This window comes from Saccopteryx bilineata, chromosome 1 (genome assembly GCF_036850765.1).
Source record: "Saccopteryx bilineata isolate mSacBil1 chromosome 1, mSacBil1_pri_phased_curated, whole genome shotgun sequence".
Taxonomy (NCBI): domain Eukaryota; kingdom Metazoa; phylum Chordata; class Mammalia; order Chiroptera; family Emballonuridae; genus Saccopteryx; species Saccopteryx bilineata.
The window spans coordinates 301,544,627-301,562,203 of NC_089490.1; the positions used below are offsets into that span (position 1 = coordinate 301,544,627).

Here is a 17,577-nt window from a genome sequence, read left to right on the forward strand (position 1 = left end):
AGGTAGCTCAGTTGGTTGGAGCATTGTCCCAGAGCGCCAAGGTTGTGGGTTCAATCCCTAGTTGGGCTACATACAAGAATCAACCAATAAATAAGTAGAATAATAAATCAATGTTACTTTTTCTCTCTTTTTCAAATTCAAGAATAAAAACTAAAAAAGAAAAACTGAATCATGACGAATACTTACCAAGTCCATCCATTTCCAAAATAGAAAACATGTATTTAAATAAAGGCCGTACTGCACACCAAAGGTAAAACAAATACTTTTATTGCACATTTATAAGATCTGCATAGTTGTAGCAATCATTCTTCCCTCCCACAATGCCCTCATCCATCTTAAAATTTGTTTAAAATACAATACCAAAACTGCAGCCTTTTAAAAATGGTCAACAGAGATACTTCTCTCTCTACATATACATATACACAGATTTGTTTTTCTTTGTACAAACTCACATCCTTTATTTTTTCAAAGAAAAATGGAGAGAGCATCTGTCTGACTGCTCTCTCGGGCTAGCAGCAGCCTTAGTCATGTTTCTGACAGTTTTCAGACCCTAGGAAATTTTACCTAGATGGTTAACAACTATCAAAATGCTCTCTTTAACCATAAGTTTGACCTCTGTCTCCGAGTCTGTTTTTGTTTTGTTTTGTTGGGGGGGGGGGGGTGCAGGAGGGACAGGTGAGAAAAGTGAAGGGGAACATAGCCATTGACATTGTGACAAGTTTGCACAGTGACAGGTGGTTACTGGGCTTAGTGTGGTGATCACAGCGTTAAGGTACATAAATGTCAATCACTATGTTGTACACCTAAAACAGCTATAACATTATAAGTCAACTATACTTAAATTAAAAATAAAATAAAATAAAATAAAGACTCCCTCACCAAAAAACACACACAAAAAGGGGTCAACTGTACTAGTTAGTATGGGACACCCGAGAGTTTACATACACTCATGTTCTCATTTAAAAACAAAACAAAACAAACCCGCTATCTTTAGTCAAGTTTCACAATGTTATTCTGTCTAACTAATACTTTCCTTTCTTTCACTCAGGATTGAGCATGAGGTTTTCCGGTTTATTTAAAAATATAAAATAAAAAAGCAAAAAAAGGAGAGGCAGCATTATTGCCACATGACCTTAGACTCCACCCACAGGTGAGAGGGCGGTGGTCATCTCCTGCCCACGGCCAGGGAAGGCTTGTGTTTCTCACCTCTCGCAGGTGAGAATTTCAGATGTCATCTGCAGTAAGTGGTAGCTGTTCATCTGGCTCAGTTTCTGATGAATCACCCGGTTCTATTCTGCTGTAATTATGCCTGTCGGGTAATTAAAAAGTGGCAAAAGGCTCAGAAAAGCCCAAGCATTCTCACAGGTACAAGGGGCCGCTCAGGTCTGCTGGCACACTTCAACACCTTAACACGCTGGTTCCTGTCTTTTTTTTTTAGTAAATTGCTTTAGTGATTCTGTTCTGAAAAAGTGCAATTTTATTTTCAATCTTTTGTTACACAGACAGACAGCATGGTTGGGGTGTGGATCTGAATCTTAGTTTTTCATCTAATACCTTTTCCAAGGTAAACACTGTGATACCAGACTTCTGTTTAACAGGTGGGCACCAAAGACCAGGACGGCCCTAAACAAGTAACGGCTTATTTCACTGTCACAGCTGAAACCCCTTGAATTGACTCCATGACAGCGGCAAATCGGCTGCAAAGGTCATAGGGAGAATTGGGTCGAATAGTTGGAGGCTCCTTCAAGACAATGATTTCTGCAGAAGGATCTAGAAGCCTGGGTAGAAACTCCCCTAAGCACAGCTGCAGATTTTCTGTGGAGAGAAAATGGATGGTTGCATATACAGTTAAACAGATCTCTGAGTAAAAACTAATCAAGCCTGCAATTATACGAAAAGGTCTTCTACACAGCTCATTACACAACCTCAAGGCATTCCTCTGGCCAGCCTACAACAAACGGTAATTCCTCAGGCCAAACCATGAGCAAAGACCTACTTCCCAAATATAGCAAAGCTTTAGGTCACAGCTTGAAGCCATCTGACATATGGGAGAATAACACTACATACTGACTTCACTATGGACAGGTCTACTAATCAATCATATAATTACTACTATTTTTTTTGTCTGTGTGACAGGGACAGAGAGACAGAGAGAGGGACAGATATAGACAGACAGATGAGAAGCATCAATTCTTCATTGCAGCTCCTTAGTCTCCTTAGTTGTTCATCGATTGTTTTCTCATATGTGCCTTGACGGGGGGTGGGAGGTGGTGGGAGGCTATAGCAGAGCAACTGACCCGTGGCTCAAGCCAACGACATTGGGCTTCAAGCCAGCAACATTGGGCTTCAAGCCAGCAACCTTTGGGCTCAAGCCATTGACCATGGGGTCATGTTTATGAACCCACGCTCAAGCTAGCAACTCTGCGCTCAAGCTGGTGAGCCCACGCTCAAACTGGCAACCTTGGGGTTTTGAATCTGGGTCCTCTGCATCCCAGTCCAATGCTCTATCCACTACGCCACTGCCTGGTCAGGCAATTATTACTATTGTTGTTGTTGTTTTTAAGTGAGAGGAGGACAGACAGAGAGACAGGCTCCCACATGCACACAACTGGGATCCATCTGCCATCTCCAGTCTGGAGCAGACACTTGAATCAATCAAGCTATCCTTAGTGCCCAGGGCGATGCTAGGACCAACCAAGCCACTGGCTGATAGGAGGGGAAGAAGGAGAGGAGAGAAAGAGAAGAAGGAGAGGAGAGGGAGAGAAGAGTGGGAGGGAGGGGAAGAGAAGCAAAGAGTTGCTTCTCTTGTATGCCCCGACCGGAAGATTGAACCCAGGATGTCCATACACCGGCTGACACTCTACGCACTGAAACAACCGGCCAGGGCTCAATCATCCTTTTAAACTTGGACAAAGTAGATCTAACCGTCTGTACCATAAATATAATGTTGCCACTGTCTTTCAAATGATTAAAATATACAGTGTGCACAAAGAGCATTAAGTAAAGCTATACATTACACATGATCTAAACCAGTGGTCGGCAAACTGCGGCTCTTTGGCACCTTGAGTGTGGCTCTTCCACAAAATACCACGTGTGGTCGCTACCTCAATAAGGAATGTACCTACCTATATAGTTCAAGTTTAAAAAATTTGGCTCTCAAAAGAAACTTCAATCGTTGTACTGTTGATATTTGGCTCTGCTGACTAATGAGTCTGCCAACCACTGGTCTAAACAAAAAACTGAAGACATTAAAAGAAAATTCATACCTACTAATTAAAATAGAAATTTTCAGTGAATATTACCCACTTGAACACTTTCCAATAGGTCAACAGAATATTTTTACATCAGTAAGAAACTAACAAAGAGGATTCATATTAGTATATACAACAACTTTCTAAGTCTATCAAACTCACCTAAAAAGAACTAGTTTTAGGCTCCCTCCCTAAAAGACTTTGGATAAGCAAGACTATCCCATATAGTTATTTATTAATCTCAAAGGCACAGGAATTAACATGATTATGTCTGGATACTTCAAGCCGGAGGAAAATTTAGGGATGACATCATCAGGAAATCAAGCTGCATATAAGCACATTTTGATTTTTAAACTGAAAAATTAAGAGTTCAGATTTTGGCAAATGCTAAGAGAAACAAAGACCCAGGTTACCTTTCCTTGTTTCAACAGAGCAGATTTAACTCACATCCCAGGGGTTCCAATAATCTCTTTAAAAGGCTTGGCCACCGGTGCTATACAGTGAGATCATTGTATTGTCTATAATTCTTAAGAGCCTCAGAAATTACTAGGAGGGCTAAAGACAACATACCTGCAATATCTTGCCCAAGGTAAGAGCACCAGTGTTTCCTCATGATCTCAATGGCATCCAGGTCATCCTGGGAGATATCATTGTTAATGATAAGGTGAATGCAGGGAATGATCAACTCATTCATCACGCTGATGCCCTCTGTCACAGAGTGGTCATCATTTGTCTCAAAGAGAGATGCCGCTCTGGCATTCAGCTCCTATAGGCAAAGGGACAGGGAGAAAGAAAAGTCTGAAAAAGATAAACATCTGTTTTAAAAGATCCTAACAAGTGGTTTACAAATTTGATCGCCCATTGGAATTGCCCAAGGAACCTCTAAAAACCATTTCGCCCCCTACCCATGTTGGATGCTGATATAATGGGCATGGAGGTGACCTGATCACTAGGATTCTTTAAAAGCTCTCAACGTGTGCCTGACCAGGCAGTGGCGCAGTGGATAGAGCATCGGACTGGGATGCGGAAGGACCCAGGTTCGAGACCCCGAGGTCGCCAGCTTGAGTGCGGGCTCATCTGGTTTGAGCAAGGCTTACCAGCTTGGGCCCAAGGTCGCTGGCTCCAGCAAGGGGTTGCTCGGTCTGCTGAAGGCCCGCGGTCAGGACACATGTGAGAAAGCAATCAATGAACAACTAAAGTGTTGCAACGTGCAATGAAAAACTAATGATTGATGCTTCTCATCTCTCTTCGTTCCTGTCTGTCTGTCCCTGTCTATCCCTCTCTCTGACTCACTCTCTGTCTCTGTAAAAAATAAATAAATTAAAAAAATTAAAAAAAAAAAAAAAGAATAGCTTTAAGAAAAAAAAAAAAGTTCTCAACGTGGTTCTAATGCAGCTAAGCCTTTGACCCACTGGCCCCAATTTACCAGTCAAAATCCTGCTTCCACTAAAGACTTATTCAATGGTCCTCTGCCCTAATGAGCACCAAAATCACCAGCAGAAGATAAGTGATCCCTCAGGCCCCAGTGTAATTGCCCCGGGGGACAGGGACAGAGGTGGGGGGTGGGGGGGGGATATGTGGCACCACTATGTGGCATCACTGTGTGCGCCAGTTCCCTAGGGCAGTGTTTTTCGAACCGTGGTCCCTCAGAAATTTCCTGCAAGTCTTTGAAAGAGTTAAGCACACTAATATTCTATGAAGATGATAGACCCAATGATCTTAGTCTAACTTGCTCATGCTCAGGGTGATTTCTGCCTTAGCGGTCCCCCAAATAATTCTCCATTTTCACCAGTCCTCAAGTGAAAAGGGTTAGAAACCACTGCCGTAGGGGGCTCTGACATCCCGAGGGTGGAGAGCCAATATGAGACAGTTCGAGCCCCTGTCACTGCTTACCTGGGGAAGTGAGCAGGACTTCCCAAATGTAATCTGTACTTGGTGATTTAACAAATAAGAGTATGACTAATAAAATTCAGATCCATCAAATCTACAAGCCCTCTTCTTCAGCTTCAAAATGCCCAGCACTCCTTCAACTCCTACAGAAGCCACAGCATAAACCAGAACACGGAGCTCCTGAGGTCAGCACACGTCTGACGTAACCCCCCCCCCTCCCCAGGTGTTGACAAGGCAGTGATGCAAACACAGGCCTGTGTCCCCTGAAGGCAGATCTGCCATCAGGAAGACACACGTAGCACACAGTCCAAGGACAGCACCCACAGTATTCTGGAGGACAAGCACCCCATTCAACTCTTGGGTAGGCAGAGTGGATACAAGTCTGCCTTTCCACGTGGCTGCCGCATGTAAACAGGCCAGGAGGCCTTCAGTGTTACCCAACAATGACAGGACGCAGGACCAGGTCTAATGGTTCATGCCTTAAAAAGAGACCGAGTCTCTTTAGATGCCACTAAACTCTCATCTACTAGCGAGGAACACAGAAAAACACTGCCTCCCAGTACCACATTTAGACATGCTTCCTGTGTTCCAGACACAGGAGAACAGCTGACAGAGAAGACCGAGCTCAAGGAGCCCCCCACTTGGGGGAAAGCAGTGTGGTCAACGCAACCCTATATAAAGGACAGAAAAAGGGGTAACTCATTTTCAACTTAACTTCTATCAGAGATTGAGGAACATCAGTAATTTAAAATAATCTGTTTCAGTGTTAAACTCCTTTTGAGAGCTTGGGAAAAAAATCTAAAGCCAGTTGGAGATCATTTAGTTTTTCTAAGTTATACTTCTTCATGGCTTCTAGGAGCAGAGGTAAAGACTATCAAACAATAACGATCATAAGCTTGGCAAACAGGACCAACCAGGAGGCACTTTCTTCGGTATAAAGCGATCACGGATTCCTTCACGCCCCGGCGGGGCCCCTTCGTCAGCAGGGCCGCGTTGCTCTGGTAGGCATACACCAGGTAGGAAAGGGCTTCTTGGTACCTGAGACAGTGGTACATAAACAACAGCTGAATGCTCCTTCTCCAAAATCCAGGGCTTAGACCTCACTGTTCCCAAATACAAGGGTTGATGTGGTGGCAGTTACAAGAGACTCAGAGGGGGAGGTGGCACCGGGCGCTGGGTCAAGCCTGAGGGAGGCAGCTCTAGGCAAAGCCTGAGGGCAAGGACTACGGCCAGTCTCAGCTCTTCCACAAACTGGCCAGACACCTGAGACAAATCGTGAAACCTCCCGGGGCCTCAGCTTTTCCTAACTCCAAATCAAAGAAGGGGTCGATGCTTATTAAGAGCTGCAGCAACTCCAAAATCCATTCTCTCTGAGCTCATTTACCACAAAGAACATCTGGCTATTATGTCTCTTTACTTATGAATCCATCTCTGTGTGAAGGAAGAACACTGGGAAAAGCAGAGCAACCTGGTGTGCGTGACAGGGCAGTGCACGCTGTGCTCTGAGAGCAGTAAATAACAGTGTCCTGACCAGTAATCTTAGTGACATCAAAAGACAACATACTTCCCTTTCTGATAGAGTTCAAGGCCTGTCAGGAGGTACACAGACACCTTCCGGAACAAGCTATAATCTTCATGCCACTTCTGAAAAGGAAGGACGATCATTAATGATTATGACCAGAATAGACTATTTCCACATTTTCCACACAGTTTTTAAAAATTTTTTCCATTGATTTGAGGGAGGGAGGGAGGGAAGGAGGGAGGGAGGGCGAGCCATCAACTCGTTGTTCCACTTAGTTGTGTACTTGCTGGCTGCTTCTCATATGTGCCCTGACTGGAGACTTACCCTGCGACCTCTGGCATGCCAGGATGATGCTCTTATCTACTGGGCTACCTGGCCAGGGCCTCCATCACAGTAAGTAACTCTACACAATTATTCACTGAGCATATATGGCCAAGCACAAAAGCAACAAACAAAAACTTTCAGATAAAAACATTCAACATTTAGAATAAGTCTACTGTTGATCTTAATTTTTAATGTCCTATTCCTTCCCCTGAGGAACAGAAGTATATGTTTCTTATGAGCCTCAGAGTCCATCATCTTAATTTCCAACACCCAGTCATTCGGCTCTGGTGTAATGAATGGCCTCCCCTGGTCTGATGGAGCCCACAGCTGTGATAGGGTGACAGGGGCCACCCACCACTCAGGACAACACGCAGGCAGCGTGGGCTGGCACACCTTGGCTGTAGTGCAACAGTGTTCACGTACAACAGAATGCTTTTATTTTACATTCGTAGTTATATATGCATTTTTTTTTTTTGTATTTTTCTGAAGCTGGAAACAGGGAGAGAGTCAAGACAGACTCCCGCATGTGCCCGACCGGGATCCACCCGGCACGCCCATCAGGGGGCGATGCTCTGCCCACCAGGGGGCGATGCTCTGCCCCTCCGGGGCGTCGCTCTGTGGCAACCAGAGCCACTCTAGTGCCTGGGGCAGAGGTCAAGGAGCCATCCCCAGCGCCCGGGCCATCCTTGCTCCAATGGAGCCTCGCTGCGGGAGGGGAAGAGAGAGACAGAGAAGAAGGAGAGGGGGAGGGGTGGAGAAGCAGATGGGCGCCTCTCCTGTGTGCCCTGGCCGGGAATCGAACCCGGGACTTCTGCACACCAGGCTGACGCTCTACCACTGAGCCAACCGGCCAGGGCCTATATATGCATTTTAATGCACAGAATTTAATTTCTAATACAGAAATATTAGAAAACTACATTATTTAACAGAAACCCAGACCATGAGTTGAAGAACTTCATTGCCTAGAACAAGGCTAAAGAAGTATGTAATTAAGAAAATGAAATGTTGATTCACGTTAACAGAAGAATGGAATAAAGAAACCTGCTGTTGTGAGGGTCAGAAAAGATCATTTATCCATTCTTACCCAGTTTTTTTTTGGGGGGGTGAGGTGCAGAACAAGACACAGGAATGAATGTTTGTGGCTTTGTAGTTTTAAAGATAAAAATTCACCTTGTACTCCTCCATGTTCATGTCATTGGGACCAATCTCCTTCAGCTTAGCCTGAGCCACCTTCATGATACTGATGGATCTATGTGGACAAGTTCAGAGAGCAATGAAAGGTCCCAGTGCAGCTTCCCCACCAGGATGTCAGCCAAGCCAGACCCAGGAGGACGAGCATTCACCTGAGCACACCCTTCTCACCTTTCATCATAACTAAGGTTTTTATCCGCAAACTGTTCCAGAAGGGTTCGCTCCACGACCCTTTTGGGGGCTTCGTTCTGGAAGAAGTAGACGAGCACGTGCTGCAGGCGCGGGTCGCTGTGCGAGGCGGGGGGCTCCCGGGCGAGCTGGTAGAGCCTGGAGTACTCCTCGTGGAATGCCTAGCAAGGACAGGTAACAGTGAGAGGGTGCAGTGCGGCTCCGCGGTCGGAACCTGATGCCTATGGGCAGAGGGGCTGCCGTACTAAGAGGGCTGCTAAGAAAGGTCTTCTCATTGAGGAACGACAGAGGCAACTACAGAATCTGAAGTCTGCACTTCATAAGGGATGAAGATCCTGTAGCATTCTGGCACCAGAGACCTATTATACTTTTAAGAAACATTTTTTCATAAAGTTCTCAGAAAAAAACTTACTTAGTTTTACTTATTTCAGGCATACCTTGAGTCCCAAGGACTCAAATTTTAAAAAACCCACATAAATGCAATGTTTTCATGTACCTTAAATTTTACTCAGGTACCTTACAAAGCGTGGCCTACTTTCTCATATTACAACCCCAATTACAAAGGCCCTGACTCCATCCCACCTTTACCGACAGACATTCCCTAAGAATAAGCCCCCTCCAGGCCAGCACCGCTTCACCACGGCTGCGTTAGTGCAGGCCAGGAGGGGCCGTCGGTGTGGTGGGCCGGCTGACAGGTGGACAGGAAAGGGAGTTTTACTTCAATGAAAGGCATTTTTTAATCCAGTTTACCATCTATTAGAATAATTGCCCCAGTGTGATGATACCTGTGGTATGAGGATGAGAAATGAAAAAACAGAGATACCTTAATAAGCCCTGCTTCAGACCCATCCCGGTCAAAGGTCTGACGGGCTTTAGCTATGGCCAGGATGACCCCTTGCATGGCAGGGCTCAGCATCACCTACCACAGAGGGCACACAACACAGAGAAAGCAAAGAAGAAAGGTTCAGCAGAACAGTGCATGGGAGACAGCTGAGCCGACAGCTGAGGGAAGCCGGGCGGCATGCTGCTTGGTCAGCGTCTACTGAGCATCTCGTTCCACACACCTGTCCCCATGCACACTCACAGCCCTGCCCCACACAGTGTCCAAGACAAGCTCCTTCTGCATGGTCTCCGTAACTTACAGGGGAATACATATGTGTGTAAAACTGTCTATTACAGCACTGCTCAAGGATCTAAAATATATCAGAGCCCTCAGTGGGGTCTGTCTGAGCTGAGAAGTCTAATTCTGTTCTGTAGTTTGGGTGTATATCCTAAACACACAACTATCTTAGACTTTTACTAGAACAAACAGTACATTTAAACTAGTCTGGAAACTAAGGGATGCACAAATATGACTTTATAAAATGGAAACCTTTCAATAAATTAAGAATATACCACAGGAGAAAACAGAAATCCGAGGGACAGGACTCATGATTGCTTATGTGCAGTGACAACCATAATGGAGATTCACAGCAACCTGGACTCTGAAGCTTCTTCCTTCAACTCACATTTACTTTCTCACTAGACAACTGAACATTTTACACCTGGAGGAAAAACAATGAACTAATACTACAAAGACAAAGACTCCTAATCTAAAAGGCAATTTTTTTGTTCCTAATACCAAAAAAGGAACTAAGTTGTATCTGAGCCACGTACACTTTGCAGGGGCCCCCGTAAATAGGTGCCTGGGTAGAGAGGCCGGGAGCAGTGTACGGTGAATCGAGGCTATCTTTGTAAAAACAGTAACTGAGGTCAAACAAGATAGGCCCTCTTGTTTCAGTTAGAAAATACCAACCATTGCCAAACACCCTACAGCACAGTCAGCGACACGGAAGGGGCTGTGAGCCCGCCAGCAGCTAGCCCTGCCTCAGCTCTGTACCTCCTCATCATAGCCATCTGCATCGGCTCTAACCAGGATCCTTCCCACACTGGGGATCTCCACTTCCGAGACCTCAGAGGTAGGTGGGGCAGCCGGCTCTGCAGCATGGACCTTTGGGGGCTGTTCTGACTGCTCTGCAAGGTTTGTTTCCGGGGGCGTGAGCTCCTTGGGTTCAGCTTCCTTAAGCTGTGGCAGCAGAAAGGAGAGCATGAGTAAGAAAAAAATAGGAGAAATAAAGAGGGATGGTCAAATGCAGCAGACACAAAGTAAGAGAAATGGGAGAACACTGTGGTGATGACTGCTGGAAGCCCACCCGCGTGAAGCTGGGCTTCTTCCTTCACTCACCTCACTCAAGGCTGCTTCCACACCGCTCTTCTTGTACGCCTGGGCTGTGTTTGCAATGGCCTGGGCAGTCTGCTCCTTGACAATCACGGCGTGCTCAGAGGACAAGCAGCGAGCCCCATGAGAAGGGGCTACTGAAGGCTCTGGTAAAGAATGTACAGAGGAATTAGCATCTGATGACCAGTGAGGTCTAGAACACTCTGTAAAAGACAAGCAGGATAGATACGTAGTTTAATATACAACCCTTTAAAAAAAAATCTATATAAGTTTCCCCTAGAAACTGACTAGGAGAAAAGGCTACTTCAGCAAAATCCCCAATCATGATCCTGTAAAATTTAAAGTGCACCCAACTTTGCCATATTCCTTTATGCCAACAAGGCTTGCTACAATACAAACAGCCATCTGTTAAGAAGATAACATTTGTTAAAAAAATTTTTTCAGCTCTGGCCAGTAACTCTGGATATAGCGTTGGCCTAGCATATGGATGTCCTGGGTTTGATTCCCAGTCAGGACACACAGGAGAAATGACCATTTGATTCTCTCCCCCTTTCTCTCCCTGTTCCCCTCCTGCATTCAGTGGCTCACTGGTTTGAGCATTAGCCCCAGGCACTGAGGACAGCTCGGCTGGTCCAAGCTAGTCAGCCTCAGATGCTAAACATAGCTCAGTACTCAAGCATAGGGCCCAGACAGAGTTCCCAGGTGGATCCCCGCTGGGGCACATGCGGGAGTCTGCCTTACTGTCTCCCTTTCTCTCACCTAAAAGAGAAAAAAAATTCATATATTTATTTTTAAAGTTCTTGAGTTCTGACACATTTACATTTGCATACAGCATTAAAATTAATGCTATAATTTTTTTATTAAACTTATTGGGGTAACACTGATTGATAACATTATAAAATTTTCAGGTGTACAAGATTATAACTTGACATCTGTGTACTCTATTGTGTACTCCCCACCCAAAGTCTAATTTCCTTCCCTTACCATGTATCTGACCTGGTGGAAGGTCACCTGCGGAGAATCATTTATATAAAGCCTACCTATCAACCCTGTCATCATTCCTCCTACAATCTGGGAAATAAGCAAAAACTAAACAGAGTAAAAGTACAAGGAGCTAATTTTTCTGCTATTACTTCTACTCATCAGAAGCCACAGTTATTCCAGGAGGTTGTGCAATGCCGACTCTATTTGAAGCCTGCTGTAATTACAGACCGCGGCATCACCCCATGGGCTGAAGCACACAGGCCGGCTGAAAGGGTGCAGCGCGAACACTACTGGATCATGGCATTGGCCCTTCTCGCACACCTTGTGATGGAGAGAAATCCTGCGAGGGTGAGTTGATGGAGGATTCCATCTGAGCAATTTTACAAGACTGCTCTTCTTCCCACTCTTCTACTTCTTGTTCAAATCTCCAGTTATCTTCTTGAATGTAATGCTTAAGTTCAACAGATAGGGTTTCCAGTTCTGCTAACATCTGATCTGATTCATTTGGGGCTGCCTCTGAGAAAGAAAAAAGATGGAGAAATGAAAAGGTCCTTCCTAATGAGAAGTGCATACATACATAATATATACTTAATGCATCAGAAGTGATGACACTGGAAGGCCAGCAGTCACAGCACGTCATTAGCCACGTCATTAGCCGTGCCTGGCGTATCAGCAGGTACACACTGAGTAGCTCTTAAAACAAATGAATGCTTAAACGAATGAATATAAAGATTTAAAATAAAGGCCAATCACTGGCACAATAGTTAGAATGGGACAGACATTTCTTGGAAATTCAGAAATCATTAGATCTGATAGAAATTTTAAGTAGAACAGTTTTGTCAGTGTAACCACTGTATCTATTATTGCTAAGAATATCTATAGAGATAAATTTTAACACTTTCATGCTGTCTCAAGTTTCATGCAATTAGGTGTCATCAGAAAGCAGTCTGATACCACAGTTAGACAGTCAATAATACCTGGTTCATTAAAAGCTCTGATAAAAAATGGTTGGATATCAAGGACATATTAAATTTCATTTTTAACCTTTTTTTGTTTTGACCAAAATAAAAGCAAACAAAACAGAAAACCTACAGCAGAACCACACATCCACTTATTGGTTGTCATTAACCAGGCTTGTCACTAAGCAAATGACAGTTCCCACTTGTTTGTTTCTAGAATATGTAATACCAGGCCCTTTTGTACCAACAGCCAGCAGGGCCACTGGCACAGTAACACCCACAAGCAGCTGCCCCTGCTCTCCCACTGCAAATATGCAATTAGGAAGATCATTACTGTCAGGTGATGTTCTTCCACCCCTCCCATCCCCAGTCTCATTAGCAAATCAGAAAGACAATGTGCTGCCTGGAAGAAGTACCCTAAGCGTTTCTTATCTATGCAACTCAGTCAAGTTTAAACACCGAAGAAAAAAAAGGCTTCTGTGATCTGAGATGTGAAATGCTTCCCATAACAAACACTCTCAGAGAAAATATGAAAGGGACAGAGAATAATGGAAATGGAAATGGAAAAGAGCACAGAATTTGGGTTCAGAACTGGGTGTCTGAATCGTGGGTCTGTCATTTATTTCCTGAACGAGAGAGCCTCAGCTAGAAAGTGTGAATAGTAAGAATTTTTACCCCACCTACCTTCCTTTTTAGAGTTATGTTATTAGAGAAATAGAAACTAAAAGCATGCAGTAAGAAGTACCAACATAAATGATAAGTATGATTGCTCTTAGAATAATAGCATTATGAGAAGTGTATAATTACTCAGGTAAATCTATTTATAAAATTTAGCTATATTCCTAAGGGTGCAAAAATATGTATAGAAAAATGTTACTAAAAAAAGAAAAAAACTAGAGACAATTTACAAGTCTATCAACAGGAGGCTGGTTTAACAGATTACATATATAGTCCATGCAATAAAATTATTATGGACTTGTTAAAAAGAATGTCAATTTTATCTATGAAAAAATAGAGGTTCCTAATTACACAATAAAAAGGATGCAGAACAGAATGGGAAAACATGGAATGGAGGGGATGTCCATAATGACATGCAGCTGCTGCACAGAGCACCGTCGGAACATTACGCAAGAAACCTCACCATGGAGACTTGGGCTCAAGGATGGAAGGGGTGCACACCTGATTTTCCTCTTTAGTCTCTTTTGTACTGTTTGTATTTTTTTAAATGCATTATTTATTTGTAATAAATTCTACGTTAAAAAATTTTAAATTATTAAGACTGTTCCCCCTTCCCTGAGCAGTACATATTTCCCGCATCTCTGGCTTCTGCTGAGATACTTTTACCTGCATTGAAGTGGGGTAGCTTGTCGTTAATGTACATCAGACAATAAGCACTAACATTTCTCAGGCCTCCATAGGAATCTCTTTCAAGTTCTTCCCAGGAAGATTCGGTAACAGAGATGTCATTGTACTTGAGCCAGACCTGTCGGGGTTGATTATAGATATAGGCCCAGTAGTGTCCAGCATTTGCTTGTCCTTCATGAACAAGAACTGCGTGCAAGCGATAAGGCACCTGCACATTGGAAAGCATATTTTTAAGTTAGAGTAAGCACAGTAACCTGACAAAATTTAGGTTATCAAATTCAAGATTATTCCCAAATCTAAGACGTAAGAAAACTATACGTGTGTTTGTTACAGGGTTCAGATCCAAATATCCTGGTGATTTAAGCAAGATGAACCTACAAAGACACAGCCTTGGAACCTACCAATTATGTGTCAGTTCCCACACCTTTAAAACCAGATAGTTGACCGATGAACTAGATAACCTCCTGAGACCTCATTCAATTTTAAAAGTCTTACAATTATAGATGTATAACCAAAGATGCCTAACCTGTGGTGGTGCAGTGGATAAAGCATCAACCTGGAATGCTGAGGTCACCAGTTCAGAACCCCAGGCTTGCCTGGTCAAGGCACATATGAGAAGCAACTATGAGATGTTGCTTCCTGCTCCTACCCCCCTGATTCTCTTTCTCCTCTATCTAAAATCAATAAATAAAAATCTTAAAAAAAAACATACAAAGATAACCTAGACCTATTTATCCCCACAATTACAAACCCAATTTATCTAAAAACAGAATCACCTTGATTACTCATGTTGAGAAAATGCTTAATGTTTATCACATTTGGGACCTACAACAAGTTTAACAGTTATCTTGCTCTGAATCTATTTTATTTGGTACATAATTTAGCGTATTTCATTATGAATCAGTCCCATGGCCCCTCTATTTCTTCCCTGAGTACTAACACTCTATCTGGGGTAAAGGCCTTTTAACTACATAACAATTTGTTTCACCATTTGAAAAGCACTTCTTTCTTACAATATGCAGAAAATAAAGAATGCTTTAGTGCCAAGTAACTCATGGTGGGAAAAAGGAAAGTCAGCTATAGAATCAAGTTAAACTTACATTTACTCAGTACTTGGATATGTTTTTACTTGTGGTAAAATTTTTGAAATAATACAAGAAACAAAATGGGGAAAAAGCAAGAATGACATGATGCATCCTGCTGTGCACAGGACCGGCCTCATGCAGCCCCGGTGACAAGCTGTTCTCCGGCCACTTTCACAGAGCCATGAAGAGGCCATGCCCCTGCCTGGAACCTCTTTTCCCCTCCATGCCCAGAATGTTATCATCAACAATTTATGTGGACAACAGAATTTCTGCCCTGTCCACTTCCCTTTTAGAGTCATTAGAAAAATAAACTTGACAGCACATTGGTAAACAAAAGACCACACATAGTGCTTTGGGAAGGCTAGGTAACTGGTCCTCAGTTCAGATTCCCCATTGTACTACTTAAATTACTACTGTAAAAATTGTTATTAATATTTGACAGCAAACCTTTGTAATATGTCAAAAACTAATATGTGGCAGAATTAAAACAAATATATTTTGGCACATACTGGTGGCAAAAGATATATTGCCTTTTTTTTAGCCTAAAGTAAAAAAATAGAGCACTATCAATTTCTTTCCTAAGTTTATTCTTATATCTCAGAAATGTTCCCACTCAGTTTCAAAGAAAACAATCTAACTTTCTATCTGCCGTCAGCAACATCACATGCCTTGACTGCTTTCCCATCCATTTCATTTTACCTGACGAAGGAGAGGGTCACAGTACATCTGCTCAATAGTCTGGGTGGTGCTTGCGATGCAGTTCTTTAAATCTATTGAAGAAGAACAGTCAGTTAAGATGAGCTTCCCTTCCCTCCGTGAACCACGAAGGAGTGCACGGTTTTACAGCAGCTAGTGCTTCTGCTTACAAAAGCTATTAGTTGGCCCTGGCCGGTTGGCTCAGTGGTAGAGCGTCGGCCTGGAGTGCAGGAGTCCTGGGTTCGATTCCCAGCCAGGGCACACAGGAGAAGCGCCCATCTGCTTCTCCACCCCTCCCCCTCTCCTTCCTCTCTGTCTCTCTCTTCCCCTCCCACAGCCGCAGCCAAGGCTCCATTGGAGCAAAGATGGCCCGGGCGCTGGGGATGGCTCTGTGGCCTCTGCCTCAGGCGCTAGAGTGGCTCTGGATGCAACAGAGGGGCAGAACATCGCCCCCTGGTGGGCATGCCGGGTGGATCCCGGTCAGGCTCATGCGGGAGTCTGTCTGACTGCCTCCCCGTTTCCAGCTTCGGAAAAATGAAAAAAAAAAAAAAAAAAAAAAAGCTATTAGTTTAATATAATCAAATTAAAATTTAGAAAAATTACTGTATTTCCCCATGTATAAGATGCACATTTTTTCTGAAAAATTTGGGGTCTAAAAACCAGGTGTGTCTTATATAGTGGTTGTAGTTTTTTTATACTTGCATTTCCTACTTTTTCATGCTTGTTTTTGTGCTAATTGTTGAAGACAGTGATTTGTCATCAGGCACAGATGAGGACAAACTAATGGATGGGAGTTTTGACCATGATGAGGAGTTGTATGAATTTTATAATGAATAAAACTTAAGTTCAACAACTTCATGTAATACTTTTTTTTTAAAATTTCGGGCCCCAACATTCCCATGTGTCTTATACATGGGAATGTCTTATACATGGGGAAATACAGTATCTCTTATAATTGGCACCAACATTTCTTAAGAAGAAAAAGCCTACTTAGAGAAAGATGTAATGGGCCACTTGGGTGTAAATAAATATCCCAGAGACAAGACCTAAAAGACGCTGGCAGAACAGGACAGGGCTAAATTTCTGTGAATAAGAAATTGGGAGGAATCTGAATTTTTATTAGTATTTTTTGCTTCCCCAATAAAAGGAGAAAGTAAGGGACAAAGAAAAGTCTGAGCAGCATGACCATGAGACCATACAGAAGAATCCTAGCCAACCAAGAATTGCCACAAATGGGAGGAGGGATGCTAAGAGGGACCTGTTCACAGCTGTGTAATGGGAGTGTGTGAGCCAATCTTACAGGGAGCTGAAGAAGTCACACCCCATGTGGGAGTTTAACAGAACATACGGCAGAATTCAACAGCATATATGACAATGGCAGCAAGTAGAACCAAGGGACCAATTCCAAATATTCAAACAAACAGAGATGGCAAAAAGTGCTGTTTGACAAGTTTTAAAAGAGCCAACCTTGTATGTCTTGTTCAATCTCACTCCTCCACCTCTGAAGACAGGTCTTAACAAAGTTTATCTCCTCATCTGTGACTGTTCGAGGAGCTGGGTGTGCAGGCATTTCCACAGAAGACCGGGAAGATGTAAGTGGCATATTCACTGTAGACTTGGGTAGACAGTCTTCGGGCAAAGCGACATCCTCACAAGAGCTTCCCTTATTTATACTGAAAGAAGACAAATTGTACTCATACAATGATTTCCAAAGTACGTCCTGGCGTAAAAAAAGCAAGCTGCTACATGAGAAAGGACAACTGTGAGTTGGTCTTTACTCTGCACAGGTACTTAGCCAAATCTGTCCTTTATATAAACGCATCCTCTCGTTAACACAACTTGCTTATGAGACAGATACTGCTAATATACAGATACAACCCCTATTGAACAATTACAAACCTAA

At 43.4% G+C, this 17,577-nt stretch overlaps 1 protein-coding gene and 1 non-coding gene across 5 annotated transcripts in view; one reads left to right on the forward strand and one right to left on the reverse strand.

Annotated features, from left to right (window-relative positions):
- Positions 1-251: 251 nt before the first annotated feature.
- USP28 (ubiquitin specific peptidase 28) overlaps positions 252-17,577 on the reverse strand; it is a 65,263-nt gene continuing 47,937 nt past the window's right edge. For 2 of the 4 annotated variants that reach the window (XM_066245015.1, XM_066245022.1), the window contains exons 14-26: positions 17,142-17,347; positions 15,678-15,748; positions 13,873-14,101; positions 11,891-12,085; positions 10,592-10,731; positions 10,247-10,432; positions 9,191-9,286; positions 8,350-8,528; positions 8,158-8,236; positions 6,706-6,785; positions 6,056-6,179; positions 3,822-4,017; positions 252-1,815 (exon numbers count right to left, since the gene is read on the reverse strand). In XM_066245015.1, the coding sequence (XP_066101112.1) occupies positions 1,640-1,815; positions 3,822-4,017; positions 6,056-6,179; positions 6,706-6,785; positions 8,158-8,236; positions 8,350-8,528; positions 9,191-9,286; positions 10,247-10,432; positions 10,592-10,731; positions 11,891-12,085; positions 13,873-14,101; positions 15,678-15,748; positions 17,142-17,347 (1,957 nt within the window). In that variant the 3' untranslated portion in view covers positions 252-1,639. The remainder of the gene's footprint in view (positions 1,816-3,821; positions 4,018-6,055; positions 6,180-6,705; positions 6,786-8,157; positions 8,237-8,349; positions 8,529-9,190; positions 9,287-10,246; positions 10,433-10,591; positions 10,732-11,890; positions 12,086-13,872; positions 14,102-15,677; positions 15,749-17,141; positions 17,348-17,577) is intronic. The other 2 variants (XM_066245030.1, XM_066245039.1) reach the window with 2 other exon arrangements.
- Positions 15,860-15,935, forward strand: TRNAS-GGA (transfer RNA serine (anticodon GGA)). The gene has a single exon. It is a non-coding gene; the product is annotated as a tRNA-Ser (tRNA).